The sequence below is a fragment of the Micrasema longulum genome, unplaced genomic scaffold (assembly GCF_059751315.1).
Source record: "Micrasema longulum isolate JH-2025_06_02 unplaced genomic scaffold, ASM5975131v1 h1tg000875l, whole genome shotgun sequence".
NCBI lineage: Eukaryota > Metazoa > Arthropoda > Insecta > Trichoptera > Brachycentridae > Micrasema > Micrasema longulum.
Window position 1 is genome coordinate 142330 of NW_028278067.1, and position 25560 is coordinate 167889.

General features: G+C 32.3%; 1 protein-coding gene across 2 annotated transcripts; it reads left to right on the forward strand.

Annotated features, from left to right (window-relative positions):
- The first annotated feature begins 594 nt into the window (after positions 1 to 594).
- On the forward strand, positions 595 to 25560 carry LOC148278480 (aromatic-L-amino-acid decarboxylase-like). Of its 2 annotated transcripts, XM_088231347.1 has the most exons (7): positions 595 to 755; positions 3541 to 3572; positions 5427 to 5511; positions 13545 to 13779; positions 18134 to 18383; positions 23891 to 24039; positions 24129 to 25560. In XM_088231347.1, exons 2-7 carry the CDS (start codon positions 3542 to 3544, stop codon positions 24843 to 24845), a joined length of 1467 nt encoding a protein of 488 aa, XP_088087473.1. In that variant the 5' UTR covers positions 595 to 755; position 3541; the 3' UTR covers positions 24846 to 25560. The 2 variants fall into 2 exon arrangements, with proteins under 2 accessions (XP_088087473.1, XP_088087474.1); XM_088231348.1 differs by lacking the exon at positions 3541 to 3572 and having other exon boundaries at positions 601 to 755.

A 25560-nucleotide genomic window follows, 5' to 3' on the forward strand; every position in this document is an offset into this window, starting at 1 on the left:
AAAAACATTTCACTTTCTCAGTTTCACTTCATGAAATATATTTTTTTTTATAACGAAGTATCAAAAGCATTCTCCCTTCCACTACCTCATACTTGTGTGATGTGAGATTTTCTGCCATAATTAATATTAAAACTGAATGCTGAAGTGCATAAGACTTATAAAATTCGTTGCAATCAACTAGTAAAATCGACTGGATAATCTAAGTAAATGCTAACGCTGCCATAATAAATCATAAATCAAAAATGAAAACATATTTTTATTAAAAATTACTAGTTCTATATATTTCTTCATACATGTTTATTTATTTGTTCTTTTACAATTTTACTATACTTTTTTTTACATTATTGATAATTATATTTTTACAACTTATAGTTAACATATATGTCTCTCTAATGAAGCAAAATGCTCGTCTTGGCTATGTAAATGTTGAATAAGTCATAATATACGGAATTTCAAATGATTTTTTTGGTATTTTACTTACTCGATAAAAACTTAAGCAGTTGTTAGAAGTGGTTCTTAGTTTGGGAACAGTTGGTATACAGGGTGCCCGTCAGCACCCACGACCCACGACCCACTCTCAGTATCGCGGATTGTGGCCTTATTGTACCGTGGTTGTGACAGAGAGCGCTCGTGTTCACTCCACACTCCACACTCGACACCCGTCTCATCTGTCAATATAATTTAAACCCGAAAGCCTCAAACTTGTATTTTCAAATCATTATTTTAGTGAAAACTAGTCAGTTTTACAACCACAGGTAGGTGCCAATATATATTATTACAATACTATTACGTTTTTTGGCGATCATCCAATAAAATATTTTTTTGCCAGTGTCGAAATTGAATTATTATTTTGATAATTAATCTCTTATGAACAAAATAAAATGGCTTTATTATTTTGATTCCATTTAGAATTACCATCTTGGAGATTATGGCCATAAAAAATACAAAATAGAGCATTAAAATAATAAATTTACTAGTTTTATGGATTATCCAAATATAAATAAACTCAAAATAACATTTCAAAATACCGTTCTTTTTGGCAATTTTTTTATTGATTGCAATGTAATAATATTTTATTTATAACTTGACACGTCTAATTTGTTATTTTAAAAGTTTCAAGGAATATAATAAATATGTACCAACCTAATGAAGAAGTTCAGTGTTACGGGAAATTTGATATAAAAAATGTTTTCTTACGCGCGGTAAAAGTTAGAGCATTTAATTGCGTTATATTATTTATCCAAATATTTTAATTTCGGAGCCATTTTCAACAAGTTGTAAGGAACTCACCATTAGAAATTGGGAATCAAATTGGGGTTGAGTGGGGTTCGAACCTCGGACCTTTGATCTGTGAGTCCGTGGCACTAGCCACGGGATCACGCCTGAAGATACCCGTTTGCGAAAGAAAGCAACGATTTATTTAATAAGCAAGTAGAATACATGCTTCTGAAATATTAAACAATATTTATGTGGTTTGTTCTTGAAACTTCAATGATTTAGAAGATATTAAATAATATAATATAATATTTTTTGGTATTATATTTTCAATAAAGAATTAATTCGAAAATTAATGATTGGCACGATCATGATTGATGAGTTTTAATAATTCGAAAATTATAAATGTAATAAGATGAGTACCTTAAAATTCATTTAATAATCTTCTACTTTCCTACTACGGTTAATAATTTAATATATACTTTTCCAATTCATGATTAAGAAAATACATACATTTAATCATCAAAAAATTTTTTGTCAAAGGTCATATTGTTAAAATTACTTTTAAGCTGTCAAATCCAACGGCGTTTTGTAAAGTAATTTAATCATCAATAATTCATATTGTTGTGTTATCTTTTATTGTGCAGGGAATGTGTTGGGAATAACCCAAACATGATCGTGGTACAAATTTGTGGGAATCCAATCTGGGTATTTCTTAATAATTTTGTTTTGATATTTTTCACCTTGCAATAAATAACATAATACATAATCGTGGCTAGTGCCGCGGACTCAACTTGATTCCCATTTTTAATAGTGATTTATTTACAACTCCTTAAAAATGGAAATCAAAATTGAAGCATTTGGGTAAATCATAAAAACGCAATAAAAATATCTTCAATAATGAATTAACGTTTAGTTTTTTTATTTTTTTGATAAAATGATACATTTTTTATTAAATGTTTCTTTTACTCTTTTGTTAAAATGAATTTACTGACATCGGTTTAATTTTTCTGTAAACCTTTAATATAATACTATGTAGCTAGAAATATGGCCAATGGGGTGGTGGTAGATACACAATTTGACGCAATAAATAAACAATATTTCTGTCCAGGCTGATAAAGAAAACCCAGTTCTGTATGTAAAATAGAACTAGAATCCTGGACGAATGTATTTTACTCTGCTCCTCTCGGGTAATAATCCTGAAGACGGAAACCGAGTGCGGATAAGTCCGCCTCGTGGTGTAGTGGTTGGCGCGGACGACTACTATGTTTGAGGTCTCAGGTTAGATTCCCGGTACTGCAATACATCATTGTTTCTGGACTGGCATCACTGATCACCGAACCTTCCGTGTAACAGAAATTAACCATATACACTGCAATTTGGCTATGGGTGAAAAATGATGATGTAAGACTAATTAGAATAACAATCACCGATGCTCTATAGCCGCAAAACGTATTGGGATGTTTATTGTTCAGTACCCTTGAAGTAATTTTCACGAAAATGGCGCTGTATAAACCACCTTTAATGATAAGTAATAAGGTTGATGATAATAAACTTGTTCTCATTGAATTTATTTATCAGGAACATTTCAATCGGTGTACTAATTTATATCAATATCATGACTTATCAATATAATGCTTAAACTACTGGGAGTCTTCTTTAATTCTGACCTTTCTTTTGACGCTCAAATTAGTAGAACGATAGGTTCATGCTTTTACCAGCTGAGACAGATTAAATGCAAACGAAAAAATTTGGCTATGGGTGAAAAATGATGATGAATAAATAAATAAATAATTCTGGTTAGATAAGAACAATTTACACCTTTGGGATCTTTCTAAAATGTTTTTAAATGTCTGTATAAAAATTGTGTAGTGTAACCTTAAATACAATTAAAAATGTTTGATATTATTGTATTTCATAGGAAAAAATAAAAATCGTACCTCATTTTATATCTATACGATCAAAGAATAAATTAGTAAGTATACTTCACATTACTAATAACTAAATAAAGTTGAGAATAAGTCTATCTGTTTTCATGAAAAATCTATGTTTCAGTATGATACAAGCAAATTTTTTTTTTCTTCTGTATTATTTTTTTTAGATATTTGTAATTGGCCAGTCACGTAGCAAACACGTGGTACATTTGGTACAAAACTGGTTGTCAATAGTACGTTAAACTCTATTCCGAAGTAAAAGTATATTGTTCTTTTTACATTCATGTAAATAATTAATATCAACATGTCAGACAGGTGTACCGAATAGTTTAGTCAGGTATCAAAAGTGTGTTTTTTTATGTGTAATATTGAACACTGAATATTTTTTCAGTATGTCCAAGGACGACGTATATTTGAAGTTCGGTATGTTATTCATATTGTGTGTAATTTTAGACGGGAATATTCTAGCCTATTTACAATATTTTAAATATGTACATAAGTATGAATATTATAATAAAACGTAAAAGGTACATAATATGCCACTCATCTGTATCGTTTTATTATATTTCTCTTACTATGAGTAAGTTAATCGTACCCTTGTCGCAATAAAATCAGGGCCGAATTTGATTTATTTGAAAGTCAAAATGTAATTAATATTTTTTTATAAACTATTTGAAATATAAATGTACGAATGTTCCAGTCTAATTATTTTGTACATTTTAGTACCGAATTGTTTTCAGTGTGCCTTGCATGTTTTCAGTTGCTTAATTTTTGCCCCACTTTTTATTTGTGTACAATAATTTCGGTAGTCGGATGGCAAAAGGGACCGTCTATATTTAAAAAAATCGTTAAAGAGAGCCGAAATAAGACATTTATTCAATCTACAAACAAAAGTATTTTAGTGTTTTGCTCAGTTTTTAATAATTATTAAATAAGAGTGTCGTTTTTTTCCGTGTATTTACTGAAACATTATCAAAACTGTTAAAAACTAAAAAAAATACAAAATTTCAAATGGTCCCTTCTGCCATCTGATTACCAATTTGTAAAATATATTTATTTTAATTACTAGTAATGATTTTGATTTGTTAATTGCTAAATACCTAGGTAAAAGAGCTTCTTAAACGTATACGAAAACATATCATACATACTTGTACATAAACAGTATAATATGATAGGAGTAGTCATACAAACTTCAGTATCTACAATTGACTTTTCTTGTATTAGAGCCCCTCTGATCCAGGACAAAAAAACTTAATAATGCTCCTTCTCTATCATCTCACACAGGAACTCTGTTTCTGACAGAGCTTTGACGCAAAGCAAAGCTTTCATATTTGATCATTACTACCCCTACAGTTAAATTGTATGCTTTGAAATATTTAATACTATGATCTTAATTCCTAATGTGTTGAGGATTCAATGCTTATTATTACGATTAAAATGGTAATTTATTGCAAATTGATTTTCGCCGAATGAAGAAAGAGGCTTCAATTATTTTTTTAAATAAGAAGTAAGTACCTCCATACTCATTTTGGATGATTTTTGAGAAATGAAATAATTTTGTTTTATGAACCACTTTATTCATTTACACAATTGACTTGTTTCGGTAACAAGACGTTTCACTCTTCAGGGTTATTTAACAGGGTTGTTAATTTAAGTTCATTAATAATAACTGATATGATAATTACCTACTTATATATTTTTTTCGGAGATTTTAACTTACATTTGTCACGTTACAAATATAACAAATTATTAAATTACATATGGTATATTTATTGGATTTCATAAAAATATTAGTTCGTTGTGATTTCATATGTTGTAAGGATCATAAATGTATGATTTTTATTGTAATGCTTACTAATTGTCTGTATATGTAATGGTAATATAATGTGGTTATTATGTATAGCAGTATTTGGTGTAATTTTTTTAATATTTTAAAAGTAAAAGTATTGAAACTTAGTCAATTGATTTTGGTAAACCAGTGACAGACGACATTGTTTTGAAGACTTCTAAAAAAGAAGTAAAAACTAATGTTGATGGATTGAAGTGACCATCACAAGTCCTGTATTTGTATAAAAAATTGCAACTGATTGAAAAATAAAATAATTACAAAGAAAATAAATATTATAAAATAGGAAAAAGGAATTTAGTATACGACAAATCAACAAACACCTTGATAAGCTTTATAAACTGTACTCATAGAATTATATGTTGTTTTCGCTGTGATTGATGTTTTCGACCATAAATATTTTATAATGTGTGACATTGTTATAATTCTAGAAACGATGGAGGCCCCAGAATTCACTGACTTTGCCAAAGAGATGGTTGAATACATTGCGAAGTATCTAGAAAATATTCGTGATCGGTAAGTTTAACTAATTTAGAAAACTTGACTTATGTAAACAAAAACTGATTTCTCAGTAAATTTGTAATTGATTGTTTTATAAATAAAATAAACAAGACCCTTATAGGGAAATAAATAAAAAAACATTAACTGGTAATATGGCTATATTATATTTTAGGTTTTAAAAAAAATATATATATGGTTTTATTTTTTAATATCGTTTCAAAAAGTGGCTTGGTGGGATTTTAGTTTTAGTAAAAATATAACAAGGGATTTTTTTTTTAAATTGTAAAAATGTATAATTATGCTATTAAATAAAAAAAAATAAAAAAATAAAACATTTATTTTGTTACATTATTGATTACTTTAATTTTAAATTTATAAACCATATTTAAATTACCATAACGATTATATTTTTGTACAATACCATTCTATAAATTTTAATGATATTATTATTTTGGATACTGGTTAATGTTTGTTAATTCATATGAGTGATTATTATTTTCTTAGTTTTATAAGTACCTATTTAATGTTATTTCTTTTATTTAGATTGTTATGTTTAAATTTATGTATTGAATCATCTCACCTAGAATCATCATTATGAATGATTTAATTTACTCGATATTTTATGCTATGAATTATTATAGCTTAACACAGGCACATCCACAAATACCATAATATTTCAGTATACAAATGTAATTTAAAATGAATAAATGAAAAATAAAACGTAAAATCAACAAAAGGAAATATTGAAGAAATGATCTTGTTTAAAGATAGGCAGAATATTAAATTATTAACACTGCGTAAAATGATCACATAAACCAGTTCATGATATATCGAAATGCTAAGATCATTTTTTTTTCAAATCCGCCTTGAGTAACTTTTGCAAATTGAATATAAGGCAAACCAGAAATTCACGATTAACCACGGGAGTCACATTAAACAAAATGTTCAGGAAACAAGATTTTGTAATAGTGCGATTTTCAAAACATTATTACTTATAAACCAAATTAGGTTAATTTCAATTTAAAATGAGCTTTTGATGAAAAATAATTCTTATTTTGATGATTAAAGTACACATTAAAATGACGAATGATGTTTTTTTGCATTAAAACAAAGTGGACATTCTTTTTCAACTAAGAAAAGCATTTTTACGACGAATTTGGACTTTGGTAGTTTAGTCAAGTATAAAATAGCTAATTGCAATTATTTCTGCATCTTTAACTTCAAAATGGCCTCTTATGTGTTATTCTCTAAGGCACAGAATGTTTTTATCCTTTTAAATTATTAATGATTACCCTTTGAATAAGCCTTGTCGACGAATTAAAGGATAATTACGATAAAATTTGTTTGTTATTTCGTAAGCCCTGTTAAACAAGTTATTATATTACTCGTATTTATTTAATAATGTGCTTTATATAAATGTGTAATTTATAACATTTGACCGGTTAAGAACCGATAAATACCTTTTCTTTAGTTGCAAAATATTTCAAGGCTGTTAACTCTGGGTGTAGCAGCTGCATTGATTATTCCATATAAAATTAGATATCAACCAATTAATAATTTCTCCTCGTACTTACGCACGTATAATACCTATAACATAAAAACACATTATCGTTTACAATAGGTGTATATATTTGATTGGGTTTAACTAAAAAAAATCACCAATATATTTTAGTACTATTCCGTAAGACTAATTAGAATAACAATCACCGATGCGCTATAGCCGCAAAACGTATTGGGATGTTTATTGTACAGTACCCTTGAGGTAATTTTCACGAAAATGGCGCTATATAAACCACCTTTAACGATAAGTAATAATATTGATGATAATAAACTAGTTCTCATTGAATTTATTTATTAGGAACATTTCAATCGGTGTACTAATTTATATCAATATCATGGCTCACCAATAGGCTTATCAATATAATGCTTAAACTACTGGGAGCCTTCCTTAATTCTGACCTTTCTCTTGACGCTCAAATTAGTAGAACGATAGGTTCATGCTTTTACCAGCTGAGACAGATTAAATGCCTACGCAAAAATTTGCCAGTTGATGCCATCCGTCAATTATTAATAAATGCGTTTGTAGTGTTTAGAGTCGATTATTGTAATGGTATCTACGCAGGTCTACCAATGAATAAAAAATTACTTTGTAAAGCGCCCTTGAGGGAAAAAAAAATTAAAATAGCGCTATATGAGTTATCCATAATAATAATAATAGCACACCATGTGGCGCGGATAAAAGAGCTAATATAAATTTATATAAAAAGTATATTTGCATATGGACAAATTTATCTTTGCCAAGACTACGCGTTTGCCTACCATGCAAGAGGTATCGGGTTCGATTCCCGATATGGTTGACATGAAATTTTTATTTTAAAAGGTGTTTTTACACTAGAATATTTCTAGACTGGTACCTGAAGCGTAAGACTGATCAACTTACCTTCATGTGACAAAAATAATCAAGATGCACTGTGATTGGTGTACCAGTGCAGTGCTCTATGCACCATTCGGTGCTGGTTAATAAATAGACAAATTGAGTTCCTTTCCGTACTTATTTATTTGTACCCACATAATATAAGACGATGTATTTAATCGGTATTTGTAAAAAAATACGTTGAAAACTTGCGAATATCAAATATCTGACACTAAACATGGAAACTAAATTTTTGAGATATTCATTTTATTTTAATATTGTAATTCCAAACATCGACGCTGGGACGCCGAACTCGAACGAAAATCCGGTCACACATACGCTGAAAAGTTCATTCTGAAAAAGTGTTAGCGCATTATATTATACGTATAAATGGTTTGGTCAATTGGAAGATGCTTATATATTGAAATCTTGTTTTCATACTTTTTTATTGATATAATTTTAGCTAGAGTGAAGGCAGTTCGAAATCATTAATGAGTTTATTTCGTGTAAAGAAAATACATATCATAAGCCTTAAAAAAAATGTTTCACTGTTTTTAGTTACAAATTAAAATTTGAACAGTAATACAGATGTTATATTTAAATTTCAGAAAAAATGTAACAAAAGCTTTTAAAAATTATGTTACGAGTATTATATTTATAGTAAATCTTACATACGCGCCTTACTTCATTTTGACCTGATTACCTGACATTTTTAGATTTTCACGGCCATTTACATGATGTTAACATTCAATTAAGTTACTATACTATAATGTGTCACTTGATACAATTTAAAGTAATTATTACACTTGGACTATGTATGCTGCAATGTTGACCATAACGTGTACGTGAATGCTCATAACATGTTTATCAAAGGAACGGAAAACCCATCGCTGAATTGATTCAAACTGTACGAAAAATTTATTTTATTTATTGACAGTGAATGCCGCCCTCCACACACCCCAACATTAAAAAAAACCGAGGGTGTTCTTCTCAGTTTTTCTCTACATCATCAACGTGTTTCTATCCGTACTCTGTTGTGCATAGGGCACTGCATTGTTATACGAAATGCAGCGTATATTGATCATCTGTCAAATGAAGGTAAGGAGATAAGTCTTGCGCTTCGGGTGCTAGTCCAGGAACAATGAAATATTGCAGTGTAAAACTTCCATTTATTTTCTAAATATTATAATTTTTTTATTTAATCAAAAAAATGAATTTAAAAAAAAAAAAATACATATTATAATTTTATATTAAACGTTTCTAGCTCTCTAATGATTGCGTTTTACAAGTCCACATTATTTTTGTAATATTTGTTTTTAAATATTAACAAAAATATCTATGCGAGTATTTTATTTTAAAATCAATATTACATGTCTACCTTCCCAGGAATCGAACCTGGGACGTCAAGTATGGTAGGCAAATACGCCAACCACTACACTACAAGGCGGAATCATCTCCACTCTATTTACTTTTTCAGAATTTTTACTTGAGAGTAGCCATCGAGTCAAATACGCTAGTCCAGGGCTGGTATTCCAAACGCTCTTGCGGCCGTATTATCTCGTGTATTTACATACAAAATACACGAGATAAAACATTTTTCTCGTGCTGTGAGAGTGATTCAGAGTAGTACTCCTGGATTCTGGTCCCATTTCATACACAAAATTGTATTTCCCAAACTTTGCTCATACTTGAAACAATTTTTTGCCAAAATTCGAGCTACTTTTTCAAATTACAATGCCATAAACCGTGAATTCATTTCAATCAAACTCTACTGCTTTTATTGTTCCTTTACGGTAAGTTTAGCGATTTGTGAGGCTTATGTCGGATATTGTCATCTGCCTCATTTTGCAATTGCGTAAACGGTAGCAAAAACTGACTTAATTTACCTGTATTCTTAATTCTATTACATAAATTAAGTTTCACATTGTGATTTTTAATATAAATTTAACATTATTTATTACTATTATTATTTTGAAAGCCCCGTTAAAAAAATGTTTTTAAAATTTTGTAAAGAAGAACATAAAATTTTACGGTTTCCCAAACGTTTAAATATTTCAGCAATTTTCTGTTAGTTCTAGGCAGATGTATATACACTAAGGTAAATAGCCGTTTTGGAAAATTCATCTTAATCACAGAACAACGACGGATGTGCGTAAAATGCGGCATTGACTTTTAAAAATATTTGATCCCTCAAAGGTTTTATAAAGACTTTATTTATTATAAACGCCCAGAGGGCTTTTATATGACAAGTACAAAATTACAATTCCAGCGTTTCCTTACGAAAGTTAATACGTACCTAGATCGAATATGAGATATGTATCTAATTAATATACGTATTTTTTACTTAAATATCAAATTAATTTATGTTTTATAGATCTAAATCAATATATTGTGAATAAAATTTAAAAAAAACACTAATAAAGATAAAATTTTAGACAAAAGAAGGTAGGGACATAATGAAATATTTTCAAAAATTATCACAGTTTTAGGAAAAAAAAAACAATAGGCATTATTTACATTCTAGGTTTGAAAAAAAAAGTTTAAAAAAGGATCCCAAGTAACAAAGGATATAGGTACTTTTGTAGTTATCTTATTCCCCCTCCCCCTATATGCCGGTTCATCAAGGGTCAGAAAAGCAAGCGCTAGGATCTTCTGTCCAACCTCTTCTCAATAGTAGACCGCCATGTTCTTGGGGGTCTACCTCTATCTCTTGTTTTAGCTGGGATATTGAGCGCTCTTCTTACTGAATAGTCCTCATCTCTACGCATGACGTGTCCATGCCATCTCATCCCGCTTTCCGTCAGTTTTTTGCAATAGGTACCATTTTGAACGACCCTCTGATATACTCATTGCGGATCCTGTCTATGCGTGTTACACAACCTGCCCACCGCAACATTTTCATTTCAGTACTTTTGTACTTATCAATTTATGAATTATGAATTATACTTAATTTATAATTTGATAACAAACTAGTAAGTACTTATTAAAAAAATAAATAAAACGCTCTCATGAAAATCACACGCGTCGTAGTTTTACGATCGCCGATCGTGGCGAATTAGAAACAAGTTGTGGTAGTGCAGTATTAAATCTACATGATATTAACAAATTATATAAATGTTGCTAATTATTATTAACATTCCATAATGTGTGCAATATTAATGATATAAGCTAATTGAAGGCGATTCCAATATTGTAGAAACTGATTTTCTAGTACGAACGAGGTACAGGCCATGACCTACAGCGGTATGATTGGGGACCTTGATGGAGCATTACACCAGATTATTCAACAGTTGTGTTATTGTGGAAGTGACTGCAGTGGAACTGGCCACCGGATAGTGTTACCGTTTTTGAAAGTCGTAAGACATTGAGAAATGTCGTAACAATAAAAATACGCGTTCCGTTCATATCGGCCCAATTCGAAAGCAATTTGTTATCAATGCAAAACTTGGCCAAATTAGCAACGAAGCACACAAACTAATTAAATCGACACCGTTCAAATGCTGTAAAAGTATTCGTTTTAATATTTTAGTAAAAGTTTTTTGTCCTCCCCTTAAAATATGTCTGAAAAACTTTTTCTTATAATACCAGTAAAGAGTTGTCGAGTTTATTTTACGGAGAAATCAATTTAGTGGATGGGGTAAAAAGTTGCGTTTAATCGTTTTTTCTTGCATTTGTTGTTTCCTTATTCCTTTTTTAATACACGGTAAAATTGCAACTATCCGGATCAACAAGTACCAGACGTTATCCGGATATGAAAAAACGCGGATAATTAGATTGGCCATTGAATTAAGGCAATGGTTTGAAAGAAAGCGCAAAATTTACTCTAATATACCTATTTTATCGCTTTTGAAATAAAACAGCGAATTTGAATCACATTGAAAACTTACTTAAACATAAATGGGTGCGTAGGTTTTCACGGCCACTGTTATTAATATGTTTTGGGGCAAATAGAGCGCACATCAAAGAATAGAATTGAGGACAATAAAAGAGCGTGTAAACTTGGGCACCCTGAAAAATCTGCATTAGCGGAACACTTTATTCACACAGGACATATTTTCGGCTTTGAACCAAAGATTTTGCATAAACCTAGAAATTACAGTGCACGAACAATAAAAGTGGCTATTGAAATACACAAACACCCAAATAACATAAACAATGACGACGGGCTGAAATTAAACTCAACGTGGTTCCTGGCACTACACACTACTTAAATAACACGGAATGTGCCTACTGCCGACTGTGACACGGTACAAATTATTAGTACATAAGCTTATATTTTTTCTACAAAAACTCACAGTTTATTCTGAAGCTCCTGCAATAGTAGCCGAAACGTCGAAACGAATCCAACTTACACGGGATCATTAAAAAAGAGACATATTGATTACTTAAACATCTCCAGCAATGTTAATTGCTTTGACGAAGAAACTCTTTCACGAGCAGTAGTTTGTTATTAAAAGATCTTTATTTTCTGGATGTTTGGCATCCGGATGACTGGAGTTCGGGTAAACAAAGTTCTATTGTATTACATATTTATAAATTTTCAGTGAAATAAATGCAAATAAAAGTTTTATAATGGTAGTAAATAAACAATTAAATTAGCGTTACACGTTTATTCTTTGGAAAGAAAACAACTTCACTATGGAACGTAGATATCACCCGTCGCGTCGATGGGAAGACGGCTCTCCCGAAACTATAGTTGGGTTCTTTTCATAGAATAAACGCGTAACTATAACAGCAAAGTTTTTTCTTATAATAACTTATCACGAAGTGTGACGAAGTGAATGCCGATTCAATCAATAATAGCATATTTAAAGATTCAAGTTTGTTACTGAAAATTCTTGGTGCAAGTTTAAACAAAAATAAAAGACGAGTGATACTTAAATTGGGAATACTGACCGGTTTTATCGCTTTCACGATATCTACGAGACTGGTATCTTCATTATGAAATTAAATCAATTAGTAAAAAATCTAATAAATTCAAAATTATGTATTAGTAATTATTTTTATTTTGTAAAAAGGTATCTGACAAAAATATTTTAGGTAGCAAATGATAGGACATTTGTTTTTTTTAGTGTTTTTCAAACATACGCAATATGACTAGTTGAACCAGCAGCGTTAGATGATATGCCCTGTAAAGCCTAGACTTACATATTCTACTTCTTCTTCTTCTTCCGGTGCCTTGTCGGGTCCCCACGACTTTGGGGTTAACTGCAGCGAAGGCATTTCTGTCCCGTGCTATTTTTTTATTCTGCAACCAGGACGACTGCTTATGTACTGTGATTCCTGGAAAAATATGACCAGAGTGGTTTCCCGTTGCCTTCTCTAACGGTTTTTTCTGTCGGGGTTACCTTCCCTTAGCTGGTTGGTTCTGGTTTGAAGTTGCCCGAAACTCGCCTTTCATACTCTCGTAATCTGCTGTGATCACGTCGTTATGAGAGTGATCTGATTGCCCACCATTCGTGACGTGGACGCGATTTAGTGTTGCCGGTGGAATGTAACTGGGCGTTCCCAGCATTTTATGGAATCACACCCTCCAGCATGATGTGAGTCACTGCCACCGTACTGACAGCTCGAACCCCTACATATAAAAACAGTTTTCTCTCTCTGTTATTTATGAATGTTTCTTTTTTGCTAGGCGGGTGTTGCCCACTGTGGAGCCTGGCTACCTGCGGCCGCTGGTGCCGGCAGAGGCACCCCAAGAGCCGGAGCAGTGGAGGGCGGTGATGGAGGACCTTGAGAGGGTCATCATGCCAGGAGTCACCCACTGGCACTCCCCGCGCTTTCACGCCTACTTCCCCACGGCCAACAGCTACCCGGCTATCGTGGCCGACATGCTGAGCGGGGCGATCGCCTGCATCGGCTTTACATGGGTATTAAATTTTTTTATTTCACCGACCAAACATTGTAGACGAAATATATTCAGGTTCAGTGCCGAAATAAGGCGTTTATCGGCAAAAAATTAAAGTAAATACAGTAATACGAAATAAGTGTTTGACATCGAATTGAATTGCAAAAAAATAATCATAGCAGCTTCACTAGATACAAAAATACCCGTTCTAAAGCTACATTTCTTATATTTATATATATATACACACTATACTACATTATAATAACAATTATAGTACTACGAGTACATTGTAATAAAAATATAGAAATACCAAAAATAAAACACGAAAAAAAATTATGAACGAATTAAGACGAAAAAAATAATTATAAGATATAAAAGAATATATGACCAAAGAGTAAATAAAATTAATAACTATTTTTTTAAATAGGCAACTAACAGTTCAAATTCCAAAAACTAAAAAGCTAACTAAAGAAAATAACAGATATGAAAATAATATACAAATCAAATGAAAGAAAAATAGACATTGAATATTGAAGATTGGAGGCAGCATTAATTCCTATTCTTAGAACCTCATCCGGCTGACTTCTGCCAATTCTGATGAGCCATTCTTTAACTTCAGATGGGAATTTATTTTTGAAAGAATGAGTAATTTCTTGAGGTAGCTCACTCGTAGCATCGAGGTCATATATAACTTGAATGTCTTTGGGCAAAAATTGTCTTCATTTGAGGAACCACAAGATTACCTTTAGTTGTGGCTCTGTTTTTTTTGGAGTGTATTTTAACCAGGTGGTTTCTTATCATGGACATCTTTTAACAGGGTCATTATAAATAACTGTTTCACATTAAAAACTTTTAATTTCTAAAATAGTGGTTCCGAATGACACAGAAGTAGATTTTTGAAAATGATTCGTATAATTGCTTTTTGAACTTTAATTAATGGATCTTGTATAGATAAATGGCTCCACCCCAGCCCACAATCGCCAACCTCGTGAATTTAACCCAGGACCTCATGCGCAGTAGCCAAGTGCGCTAACCACGTTGTATTTCGAGGTGGATACCGACACACAGTTTATTTATATTAGTTTAAAAATTGATCGAACATAACTTTATTTGGATCACTAATCTAATGCCCTTTGCACGATTACGTGTGAGAGTAAAAAGTGTTGTAATAATCAAATTAATATAACAATATTTTAACTTAAGAATGTTTGTCTGAAACTAAAGGTATGTTTGAGATTGAAAAAAAACATTGTAATAATATATGCTCGCTAGATTGCCCTACTTTTCTGGAAAACCTTCTATAAATAGCCTTGACTTCTTTTCAAGAAATAATGTAGCTACATTAAAAATAATTTTTAACTGCTTATTACGGGCATTATTTACAGAAGTAAATATTGTTTCTTTAAATTAAAAAAATAATCTTTATTGATTTCCCAAAATAGCGCACTGATCGGAATTCATACAAGAAATGCAATTTACACATTTAAAAAAAGTGAAAATACGTTTTTAAATTCATATTTCAGCCGGGAACTGACCTCGGGACCTTGCGAATGATAATATGGCCTTAATGCAAACTAAAAATATTATAATAAACAAAATTACTATCTTAATTAATTTTATCAATATAGTTTTGAAGAGCAGGAAATTAGCGTTGTTTGAGAATCGTATTGCAAACTACTCGTATATTATGTAGTAAAAATGCAAGTCAATTATTATTTGTAGATGACTACTTACCGACTTTTATATGTCTACCGGTTTCGTAACGTACACGACTCTTCGCCAGAATACTAATGAGGAAGTTCAATCCAACGGGAAATTGGATATAAAAATATATTCTTACGTGTGGTGAAAATTAGAGCATTACATTGTACGGCAATGTATCTTGAAAATGTACGAAAAAAAAATTATTTGACATGACGTCACTAGTTTTTCCGAATCGTCAAAAATAAAAACAAAAAAATAAGTCGGTAAATGGTTATATACAAATATTGACCAACATTTATAGAAATAAATGTTAACCACAAAGTAAATAATTATTAATCGTATTATGGTGTTTTCGTAATCGGGATGTTTTAAAGAGACTGAACGATTGGTCCCGCGCTCTCGAGATCTGGGCTGCAAGGGCCCTGAGGGTCGGCTAGACCCGATTTTTGTTTCAGGAGTTGCCTTCCCTTAGCCAAGTTGAGTTCGGTTTTGAGGCGCTGAAGACTCTCCTTCTCCCCTGCCGTTTGCTACAGTAAGTTAGTGCTGCATTGCCCGGTGGCCCTCACGAGGAGGCCGACAGTAGGATGTGCCGGATGGAGTATCTATGCAACATTTTTACGTTATTTTCTTCACAACTGTTATAGTTACAAGCAGTTTGTTATCGGTTGTTCAGATAGTAAAGCGTTTAAAATTTAATAAATAATTAACTGAGTACCTACTAACTAAGGTTTATACGAATACGAATAAATAATTCCATGGAAACATAAGCAAAGGTCATTAAAGATTTCAATGAACTGTGGACTATAATTTATATAAGAAATATTAAAAAATATAATCGAAAATAAAAATACATTTTGATCCTGATACTAATGTACCTAACACAAGACAAAACTAAAACTAAGGTAATAATTGAAATGAGTTTAAATTAAATATGTAAATTTGACTTGTGAATTAATGAAAAACTTATATTTTTAAGAGTAGTCGTCTATTGTTTTAAAGAGTAGAGAGTAGAAAGCATTCGATAATTTAATAGTTTGCGCACTTGACCTACGTAATATATGTATATATTTATATATCACAGTACCCAGAGGTTGAGAATCCGATTTGATCCAAGCTTATCTTCGAGAAGATAAATGTATTTGAGGCCAACATAAATAATGTATTTCATGAAGTAAATTCTGACCCCGAAAATGGAGATATAATTCGTGAACTTTCCTTCTTCCTGCCTTGAATCTTCCACCAAGAATCAATACGTATCACGGAAACTGGCTGAAATTCATTTCCTGGGGTGGATTTATCCTTACCAATATAATGGACTATCAATTCATAATTAAACGACGAATTATTTTATCCCCAAAGGTTTTCAAAACCATAAAATTCACCATAACGTTAAGTTGTCAGATTGCCTACGTAAATTAAAAATGAATTGACATATACATATATTACAATGGAGAAAGAGAACATTTTTGAGAAGGAAACACGAAAGCCTAGGCATTGACAAGGCTTATCACCTGTCATTTTACACATGGTGTAACATCACCATTCTGCCTGTTTAAACCATCCATATGTATTAAATAATATTGACTTTTGTAAAGTAGAAGAGCTGAAACCTTTGTTGATGTGGGCAAAAAATCATTTGAATATACTTTTTCATTTTTTTACTCCATCAGGTTGGTTTACTCAACGATATTTTAAGTATGTATGTCCATCATGTTGCAATACATTTCAATATTAATAACCTATAACTTTCTTTATAAAGGGTGGGTCCAGTAGTAAACATTTGGACACACTCAAAATGTTGGCTAAAATCAATTGATAAGATCTAAATTTCTTGCAACAGAGAGGGAAAACTTATGAAAGTCTAGGCATTTACAGGTCTCATGACCTGTCATTAAACAAACTCAAACTCATTAAAAAATTAAACAAACTATTTTTTTGTCTACTTATCATAAAAGAGACTGGCTTTACTTCTCCTCAAAATGCTTAGTCATTATTACTTTGCGGGACTTGTTTTTAATAGTGTGTGAAAAATAGAGTAAATTAAAAAAATGTTTACCGCATTATTTTATGATATCAATGGCAAGGTATCTCAGAGGTTAATAGAAGCTAGCTGACAGGTACTTTTTTATTCCATGTTTTTTTTCAAATAAAATTTATGGCAATTATTAAATTAAATTTCAGGATATGTGGGAAAAGAGTTGTAAGCAGAGCAGTATATTTACGACTAGAAAGTATTAACAGGCCCATTTCTCGCCATGAGAATTATCCACATGGCACAGTAAAATAACACAGGTGGATTGATATTTATTGGGGCGCAATTTATTTATTTTTAAAAAATTTGTTTTACGCCAGGAAAATGCAATAATCTGTGCACCTTAAGGCCGACTAATCTCCACTCGATTTTTCGGCAGATCTTTATATAGATTGAGTAGCCGCTAAATAAATTTTAAATAAATAAAAGATTGCAGGATAATAAATATTCATCCGCCCTAGTTTTACCGTGCCGTGTGGATTCAGACGATACGTGTGAAATGGGCTGGACGGAAAAGGTTGGAGGTGGGGACGATCGAAAAGGTATAAGTAAAGTTATTGACACTTCAGACGTTTCCAAAATACCTGTCCTAAATGTTTTCTTGTCGCTGTTGAGGTTATATTTATGTTTCTACCCTTAGATCGCAAGTCCCGCCTGCACGGAGCTGGAGGTCGTTATGCTAGATTGGTTGGGCAAGATGCTAGACCTCCCCGCGGAGTTCCTGGCCTGCTCGGGGGGGCGCGGGGGCGGAGTCATCCAGGGCACGGCCAGCGAGGCCACCCTGGTAGCCCTGTTGGGGGCCAAGGCCAAGGTCCTGCAGCAGCTGAAGGAAGCCAACCCGGGCTGGAAAGATGAGGATATCATACCCAAGTTGGTCGGGTACTGCTCCAGTAAGTATAAATGTTAAAATTTACACAAATTTTTTGATTGCTGAACAAGAAATAGACACGAGAGAGCAGATATGGTACGGGCACATCAGTCGGAGATCAGCAGATCATGCGGTAAGGCAATGTCTGTGGATCTTCCTCGACAGTTATCCAGAGGAAGACCAAAGAACTCCTGAATAACTCGATGCTCCAAAATCCTGCACAGAAACGGCTTAGATGAAAGCGACTCCCAGAAACGAAGAATATACAACGTTAGAATGAGAAGTGTCGACCCCAACAGCATACTGATGCAGCATGGGATAAAACATTAAAATTCAAACAGAAGGTTAAGAAATATGTGTTTAACAACTTATAAATGAAATATATGTACATTGTTATTATTAGAGCACACATAAGAATATGTTTATGAGTGCCCTATTTAAGATTCAAAATAATTAAAATAAATAAAAATACTTAGACAATGAGTTGGGCGAGTGCCAGGAAGAAGAGAACACCTATGCAAGCATTAAAATTTGCACACGGTGTCGTATTTTAGAATATACTAAAAAAAGTACAATTTTAACCATGACAACGTACACACCACAATGTCTAATGTACAAGGGTAGATGGGATAAGATCACCCGTTATTATATTCTTTTTGTCAAATGGTAAAAGCGATAGGTAATTTTATGCAGTTGCAGTTCCTATAAATAAAGTTTATTTAAAGGATCACTAATATGGTTTGGGAACGTGGAATGAATGGATGACGAAAGAATAATAAACAGATGCATATATTGTGAGAATGAAAACAATTTACAATTAAAATAATTAAGTTCTTGATTTTATTTATTTATTTATTAATGAAATCATACAGTCTTTATATAAAACAAGGTACAAAAGAACAATTAAAAAAAGTAAGACCAATTACAGATTTCACACTAATTAATTATGAATGCACGAGGAGAGGGGAAAAATAATTGAATTCTAAAAAAGTAAAAATAAAAATATAATATAAAAAGTTCATATAAAGGAGAAGACATTGTAAAGCTACTCTACTTTCCTCCCTCTCTCTCTGCTTCCATGAACATTTAAATTTAATTGTAAAAAATCACAACCAACAATAAATTATTAGATGCAGGTAGTAGATGTAAGTATAAATTAAGAGTTGAAATCAAATGTTTAAAATTAAAATTAAAATGAAAAGTTTTAATTAAAATTAAGTTAAAAGTTTAAATTAAAAGTTAAAATTAAGAATTAAAATTAAAAAGATAAAATTAAAAGATAAAATTAAAAAACAAATTAAAAGTTAAAAGTCAAGCAGGAGATAAAATAAAAATGTCTTTAACAGATCTGATAAAAATATGGTATTTCCAATGCAGTATGTCGATGTCACTAAAACTGTCATTATTGGTTATCTGTATTCTTCGTAGAGTGCTATTTTTTAAATAATTGGTCATTAAGTTAGGAATGTCGAAGAGTACAGATTGACGAGTTCTACGGACAGGGACTCGATATGAAATGCCTCTAATAATTTCTGGGCTATCGATTACGTTATTAACAATTTTGTATAGCAAGCTCATATCCAACATGGTACGCCGAGTTGCGAGATTTTGAACCTTGTGAAAATTAGCGGACTCAGTCCTACTTGAGAATGAAACATTATTTTTGAAATCTAATTGTCTAAGAAAATAGTTTTGAACATGTTTAGTACGATTTTTGTCAGTATTATATTGAGGATTCCAAATCGGCAAACCAAACTCGAGGACACTACGTACATATAAAAAAAAAAAGTTTTCTTAATGCGTCAGTTCTTGTGAAAGGTTTGGTTGATCGTATGACAAACCCTAACATTTTGTAAGCTTTTTCTACAGTATTTTCTATATGTTTGTTAAATGTAAGTTTACTATCAAGTACAACACCAAGGCCACGGACTTCCGTAGAAGAATTTATAGTTAACTCGTTGATTTTATATGAATAGTTATTTTTTTAGAACGAATGCGGTAAAAATAAATTTGCTGACACTTTTTAATGTTAATAGACAATCTGTTTTTAGTGCAATATGTGTTTAATCTATTAAGGTCTTCTTGAAGATTTATACTGTCTTGATCATTATTAATAGGTGAGTGTACTTTCGTATCATCGGCAAAAAGACTTAATTGTGCAAATTTGAAAAATTGACTGATATCATAAATATAGACATTGAAAAGGAGTGGCCCGAGGTGTGAACCTTGGGGCACTCCTGATGGTATAGAAGAAAAGTTTGAACAGAAGCCACCGATTACAACAGATTGACAGCAATTTGTCAAATAAGAAGTTAACCATCGCAAAAGATCTCCGTGAATACCCAGATGTTTGATCTTTAATAAAAGGGTAAGATGGTTTACTTTATCAAAGGCTTTCGCATAGTCAGTGTATATAGCATCTACTTGAGTTTTATTTTCAAATTGAGAGAAAATGTATTGAGTGAATACTGCTAGATCAGTTGTTGTTGATCGTTTTCTAAGAAAGCCGTGCTGCTGTTCGGGAAAGTTCCGTGACAAATGAGTATAGACCTGATCATAAATATGTTTTTCGAACATTTTACTAAATACTGGAAGTATGGAAATTGGGCGATAATTTTCGATGCAATTTTTATCCCCACTTTTATGAATCGGTACAATATTTGCTTCCTTCCATTTGCTTGGAAATAATCCTTCCGATAGTGATTTTGTAAAAATAAGAGCAAGAGGAAGAGACAATTCATGAGCGCAATTAATAATGAATACTGGAGGTATCCGGTCACTACCAGGGCCTTTGTTTGCATCTAGCATTCGAATGTATTTTAAAACAATGTCTTTGTTAATGCAAATACTACTTAGATTATCATCGGTAATTACATTGCGTTGAGCATAATCCAAATTAAATAAACTGTGTACGCTTGTTTCTCTATCGAAAACAGAATTAAAGTATTTAGAGAATGATTCACATACGTCATAACAATTTTCAATAGTTTCACCAGCATAAGTCATTACTTTTGGAATAGCGTTTACTTTTTTTATATTTTTAATGTATCCCCAAAAACATTTTCTGTCTCTATTTTTGTCATTCTCTGTTTTTAATAAGAAGTTTCAAGCAAGTTCCTTGAATTCTCTTTTGTCTAGACCTTAAAAGTTTAAACTCTTGATAATCCATAATACAGTTTGATTGTTTCCATTTTTTGTGCATCTTATTTTCTTTAATTACATTAATAAGAGAAGGGGTGTACCAGGTTGGGTATTTTTTGTTTTTACTTATTGTGTTTGGAACCAAGTCTTCAATTACTTCGTAAAGTGTATTATAAAAGCCAGTTAAAGCATCATCCAAGTTTAAAGTAGAGCATAATTAAGTAGGCCAATCCGTTTGAGAAAGACCCAGTTTTATAGCATAGTAATCCACCTTATGATACAAAAACACTGTATGCGATCAATCGATGAACCGATGAGTCGTTGTTTTTTCTAGTTGAACATTAATTGTGGAGTGATGACTATCCTTCGTTACCAATGAAAAATCTGAACGCAATATCTTTATATCTCTATTACATAGTATAAGATCAAGGGTCCTTTCATTTTCATTGAGAATGTGATTGTATTGATCTAGGCCTGTTAAAGCCATTGTGTCAATAAATAAAGTTATTTCAGCATTACTCGAGTGAGATGGGAAAAGGTAATTATGGCCGATACGTTTACTCCAAATCAAGTTGGGTATATTGAAATCGCCCATAACTATAAAATCATCCGTAGCAGAACTGTTATCACTGATTGTGTTCTAAAAAGAATGAAGCAAACAGGAGTAAGTCGACCCACCGGGGATATATGTACATACGATGTGTGTTTTTTTGCCAGATACTCTTCCAGATAGAAAACCCCACACAAGTTCATTGATTGTATTGATACAATGTACTTGCTTTGCACAAAATTCACGACGGACTGCTACAAGCACACCACCACCACGTGCGCCCCCCCCTCGATCGCGTTGAAAAACTTGGTAACGTTGATCAAAAAGTTCCCTATCAAAAATGCTTTCCGTTAACCAAGATTCATTTTCATTTACAAATCTAATTATTCTGGATAGAGGCGCATGGCAACTATAATTAGTCTTATGATGACCGAGAAACAGAATTTCATTATTTCTGTTGTTGGAGAGTAGTCGGGACATCAAATAAACCAATATAATACTGTTAACTTCCCATCAATATCCCCTAGTAATCGAGGCCCTAGTCTTTAAACTGTTGTAATGAGAGTTATTACCAGAGTTATTACCAACCCCAGAAGGTTGTATCCAAGCATACCTTTGATAAACTCAGTGGGATAAAGCCGTGGATAATATCTGCACTCCCTCAAGTAGAGAATACATACCCCTTTTTAAAAAAATTAGCACGGATTACGTATTGTTGTATTGTTTTTACTCAAATACTACATAAAGTCTTTGCAGAATGAAGAAGTTCAATGGTTTTTTTATTTTTCTTATTTTTTAATAGACTACAAAACTCAGCCAAAACATAAAAAATATATCTATCGTATTATCAGTGGTATGATTTTTCAAAGTTTTGTAATTTTGAAATTACTCCGCTTGTGATGTCACAAATTCTAGTCGGTGAGTTCTGCTGATTCGTGAAACCATCACAAAAACTTGTGACGTAGTTCATTTTTATTCAAATCATTTTGTACGTTTTCGAAAAACCTACTGCGTGTAAGAAAATATTTTTATATCCAATTTCCCGAAGCACTGAACATCCTTATTATTTATTTCTAAAAACACATAAAAGTATAGGTAATCATTTCGGGATGACCCGTGCCGAAGAAACGTTTCAATAAAAGTATTTTGGTAGGCAGGAAATTATTTATTATATTTCATTAGATATTTGTATTATATGATATTCAAGCTAAACATTCATAAGAGCGTTCCTACAATGGCCACCCTTAGTACGTGTACACGGATTATGCTTGTACCAAGCGAAGCGCCTCGCTCTGGTAATTGAATCAATGTTCGCTACTAAACCAATTATTTCTCAACAGAACATTGAAAGTGGAACTGAGATCACTTCCAGAGTAGCTTAATTTTAGAAGGTTGATATCAAAAATCCACCTCGTCCACGAATCCACGATGTCATAACATTCAAAATAATTTGCGGTGAGAAATTAAATATGGCTGTTATGTAATATTGGGGAAGGTTAAATTAAACAAATCAACCAAGTTAAATCAATATTGATCTAAAAAATGTGCCGATTTAGAACTTTATTTAATGTCCATAGTTAAAAAAAGTTCATCGAAGCATTACTTGATGCATAAATGCATAATAATTTGAAAATAAGTTAACAATACTGTATCTTAAGGACAAATCAAGGAAGTTCGTTTTTGAAAGTTTTGCAGCAGGTATAATCTAGTAGAACTAGGCATGAGTATTTATTTTTGTACCACCACAGTTAAAACTTTTACAATATAGAAAAAAACATTATCTTATATTAAAGTGTATTAAAATACTCGTAGGTATATAATTATAAATGCTTTTTTAGATCAAGCTCATTCTTCAGTCGAGCGAGCGGGTCTCTTAGGAGGAGTGAAGTTACGTCTCTTGGATTCTGATGAAAAGAGAAAAATGAGGGGAACCACACTACAGGATGCTATTCGGCAGGATAAAGAGGCTGGGCTGATTCCCTTTTATGTAAGTGTGAAACTATGTTTTAGATGTCAACATGGAATTCGTGATGCAATTCATTAACGATACAAAAAATAATTACAATATTTTTCTAGGTTGTCGCAACTCTCGGCACGACTTGTTCTTGCGCGTTTGATCCTTTGGAAGAGTTGGGCGCTGTTGCCAATAGGGAGGGGGTGTGGCTGCACGTGGATGCGGCCTACGCTGGCTCCGCTTTCATTTGCCCCGAGTACCGCTACCTCATGAAGGGCATCGAGACGGCTGATTCCTTCAACTTCAATCCTCACAAGTGGATGCTCGTAAACTTTGACTGCTCCGCCATGTGGCTCAAGGACCCCAGCTGGGTTGTGAATGCCTTCAACGTGGATCCGCTTTATCTGAAACACGACATGCAGGGCTCTGCCCCCGACTACCGCCACTGGCAAATTCCTCTCGGCAGAAGGTTCCGCGCTCTCAAACTTTGGTTCGTGCTCAGACTGTACGGAGTCGCTAACCTCCAAGCTCATATCCGCAAGCAAATCGCCCTAGCTCACCAATTCGAAGACCTCTGCAAGGCTGATGCTCGTTTCGAGGTAGTCGAAGATGTCATCATGGGACTGGTTTGCTTCAGACTGAAAGGAGGTAACGAGGATAATGAAGCTCTCCACAAGAAGATAAACGCCCGCGGAAAAATCCATCTCGTGCCGTCTAAGATCAAAGAAACGTATTTCTTGCGAATGGCTGTGTGCTCCAGATTCAGCGAAAAGGAAGATATCGACATCTCCTGGAAGGAGGTCGCTGACAGTGCTGATGAAGTTCTAGGAAAGGTTTAACAACTCGATGGATCACTTACTACACAGTATTACTCGACACTTTGAAGAATAATACCCGACCAATAAATAAAAGTAATATATTATATTCCCATGTATGCGAAATACTGTTATAAACAATATTAAAATGTTAGAATATAGTCTAGCATGCGCTTGTAAGTATTAATTTGCATGTTATTAAATTGTGATTTTTTTAAGCGTCGCAACAAATGTTGTAGTAATTTATTGAAATAAATTGTGAGATTAATTTGGGTGCTAAGCATCAGGAAAAAAATACTACCGATTTTGTGATCGTTTATTAAATGTATGATATTTATTATATTACAATGTTAAAACTAGGAATGTTAAAAGGAATTACATTAAACAAGTGTCACAAAGTGAAAAACTGGACATTTTATCTACTTTCTGTAATATATTACATCGAAATCATGGGTATATCAATTATGTACACCTATGTACATAATACAATAACACGAAACCATATTTATGTTTGTCAATCAATAGACACGGTCTTAAATGTTAGTTCCTATGACAGGAAATTTTAAATTACAAATAGAATGTGGGTGCGAATGTATGCAATAAAAATGTGCTTTGTAATATATGTTTTATGATATTTTTTGGGACCAACACGTATTTCATACGTAAATGTATAAATTTTGTTACGTATACATTTCTTGTTAAAAGCTGTAATCGTCTAATTAAACAGGTACTACTCAAA

Coding starts and splice junctions, on each gene's coding strand:
- LOC148278480 (XM_088231347.1), top strand. CDS start 3,542: ATGTCCAAGGACGACGTATATTTGAAGTTCG. Junction 5,512..13,544: donor CTAGAAAATATTCGTGATCG/GTAAGTTTAACT, acceptor CTTTTTTGCTAG/GCGGGTGTTGCCCACTGTGG. Junction 24,040..24,128: donor CTGGGCTGATTCCCTTTTAT/GTAAGTGTGAAA, acceptor ATATTTTTCTAG/GTTGTCGCAACTCTCGGCAC.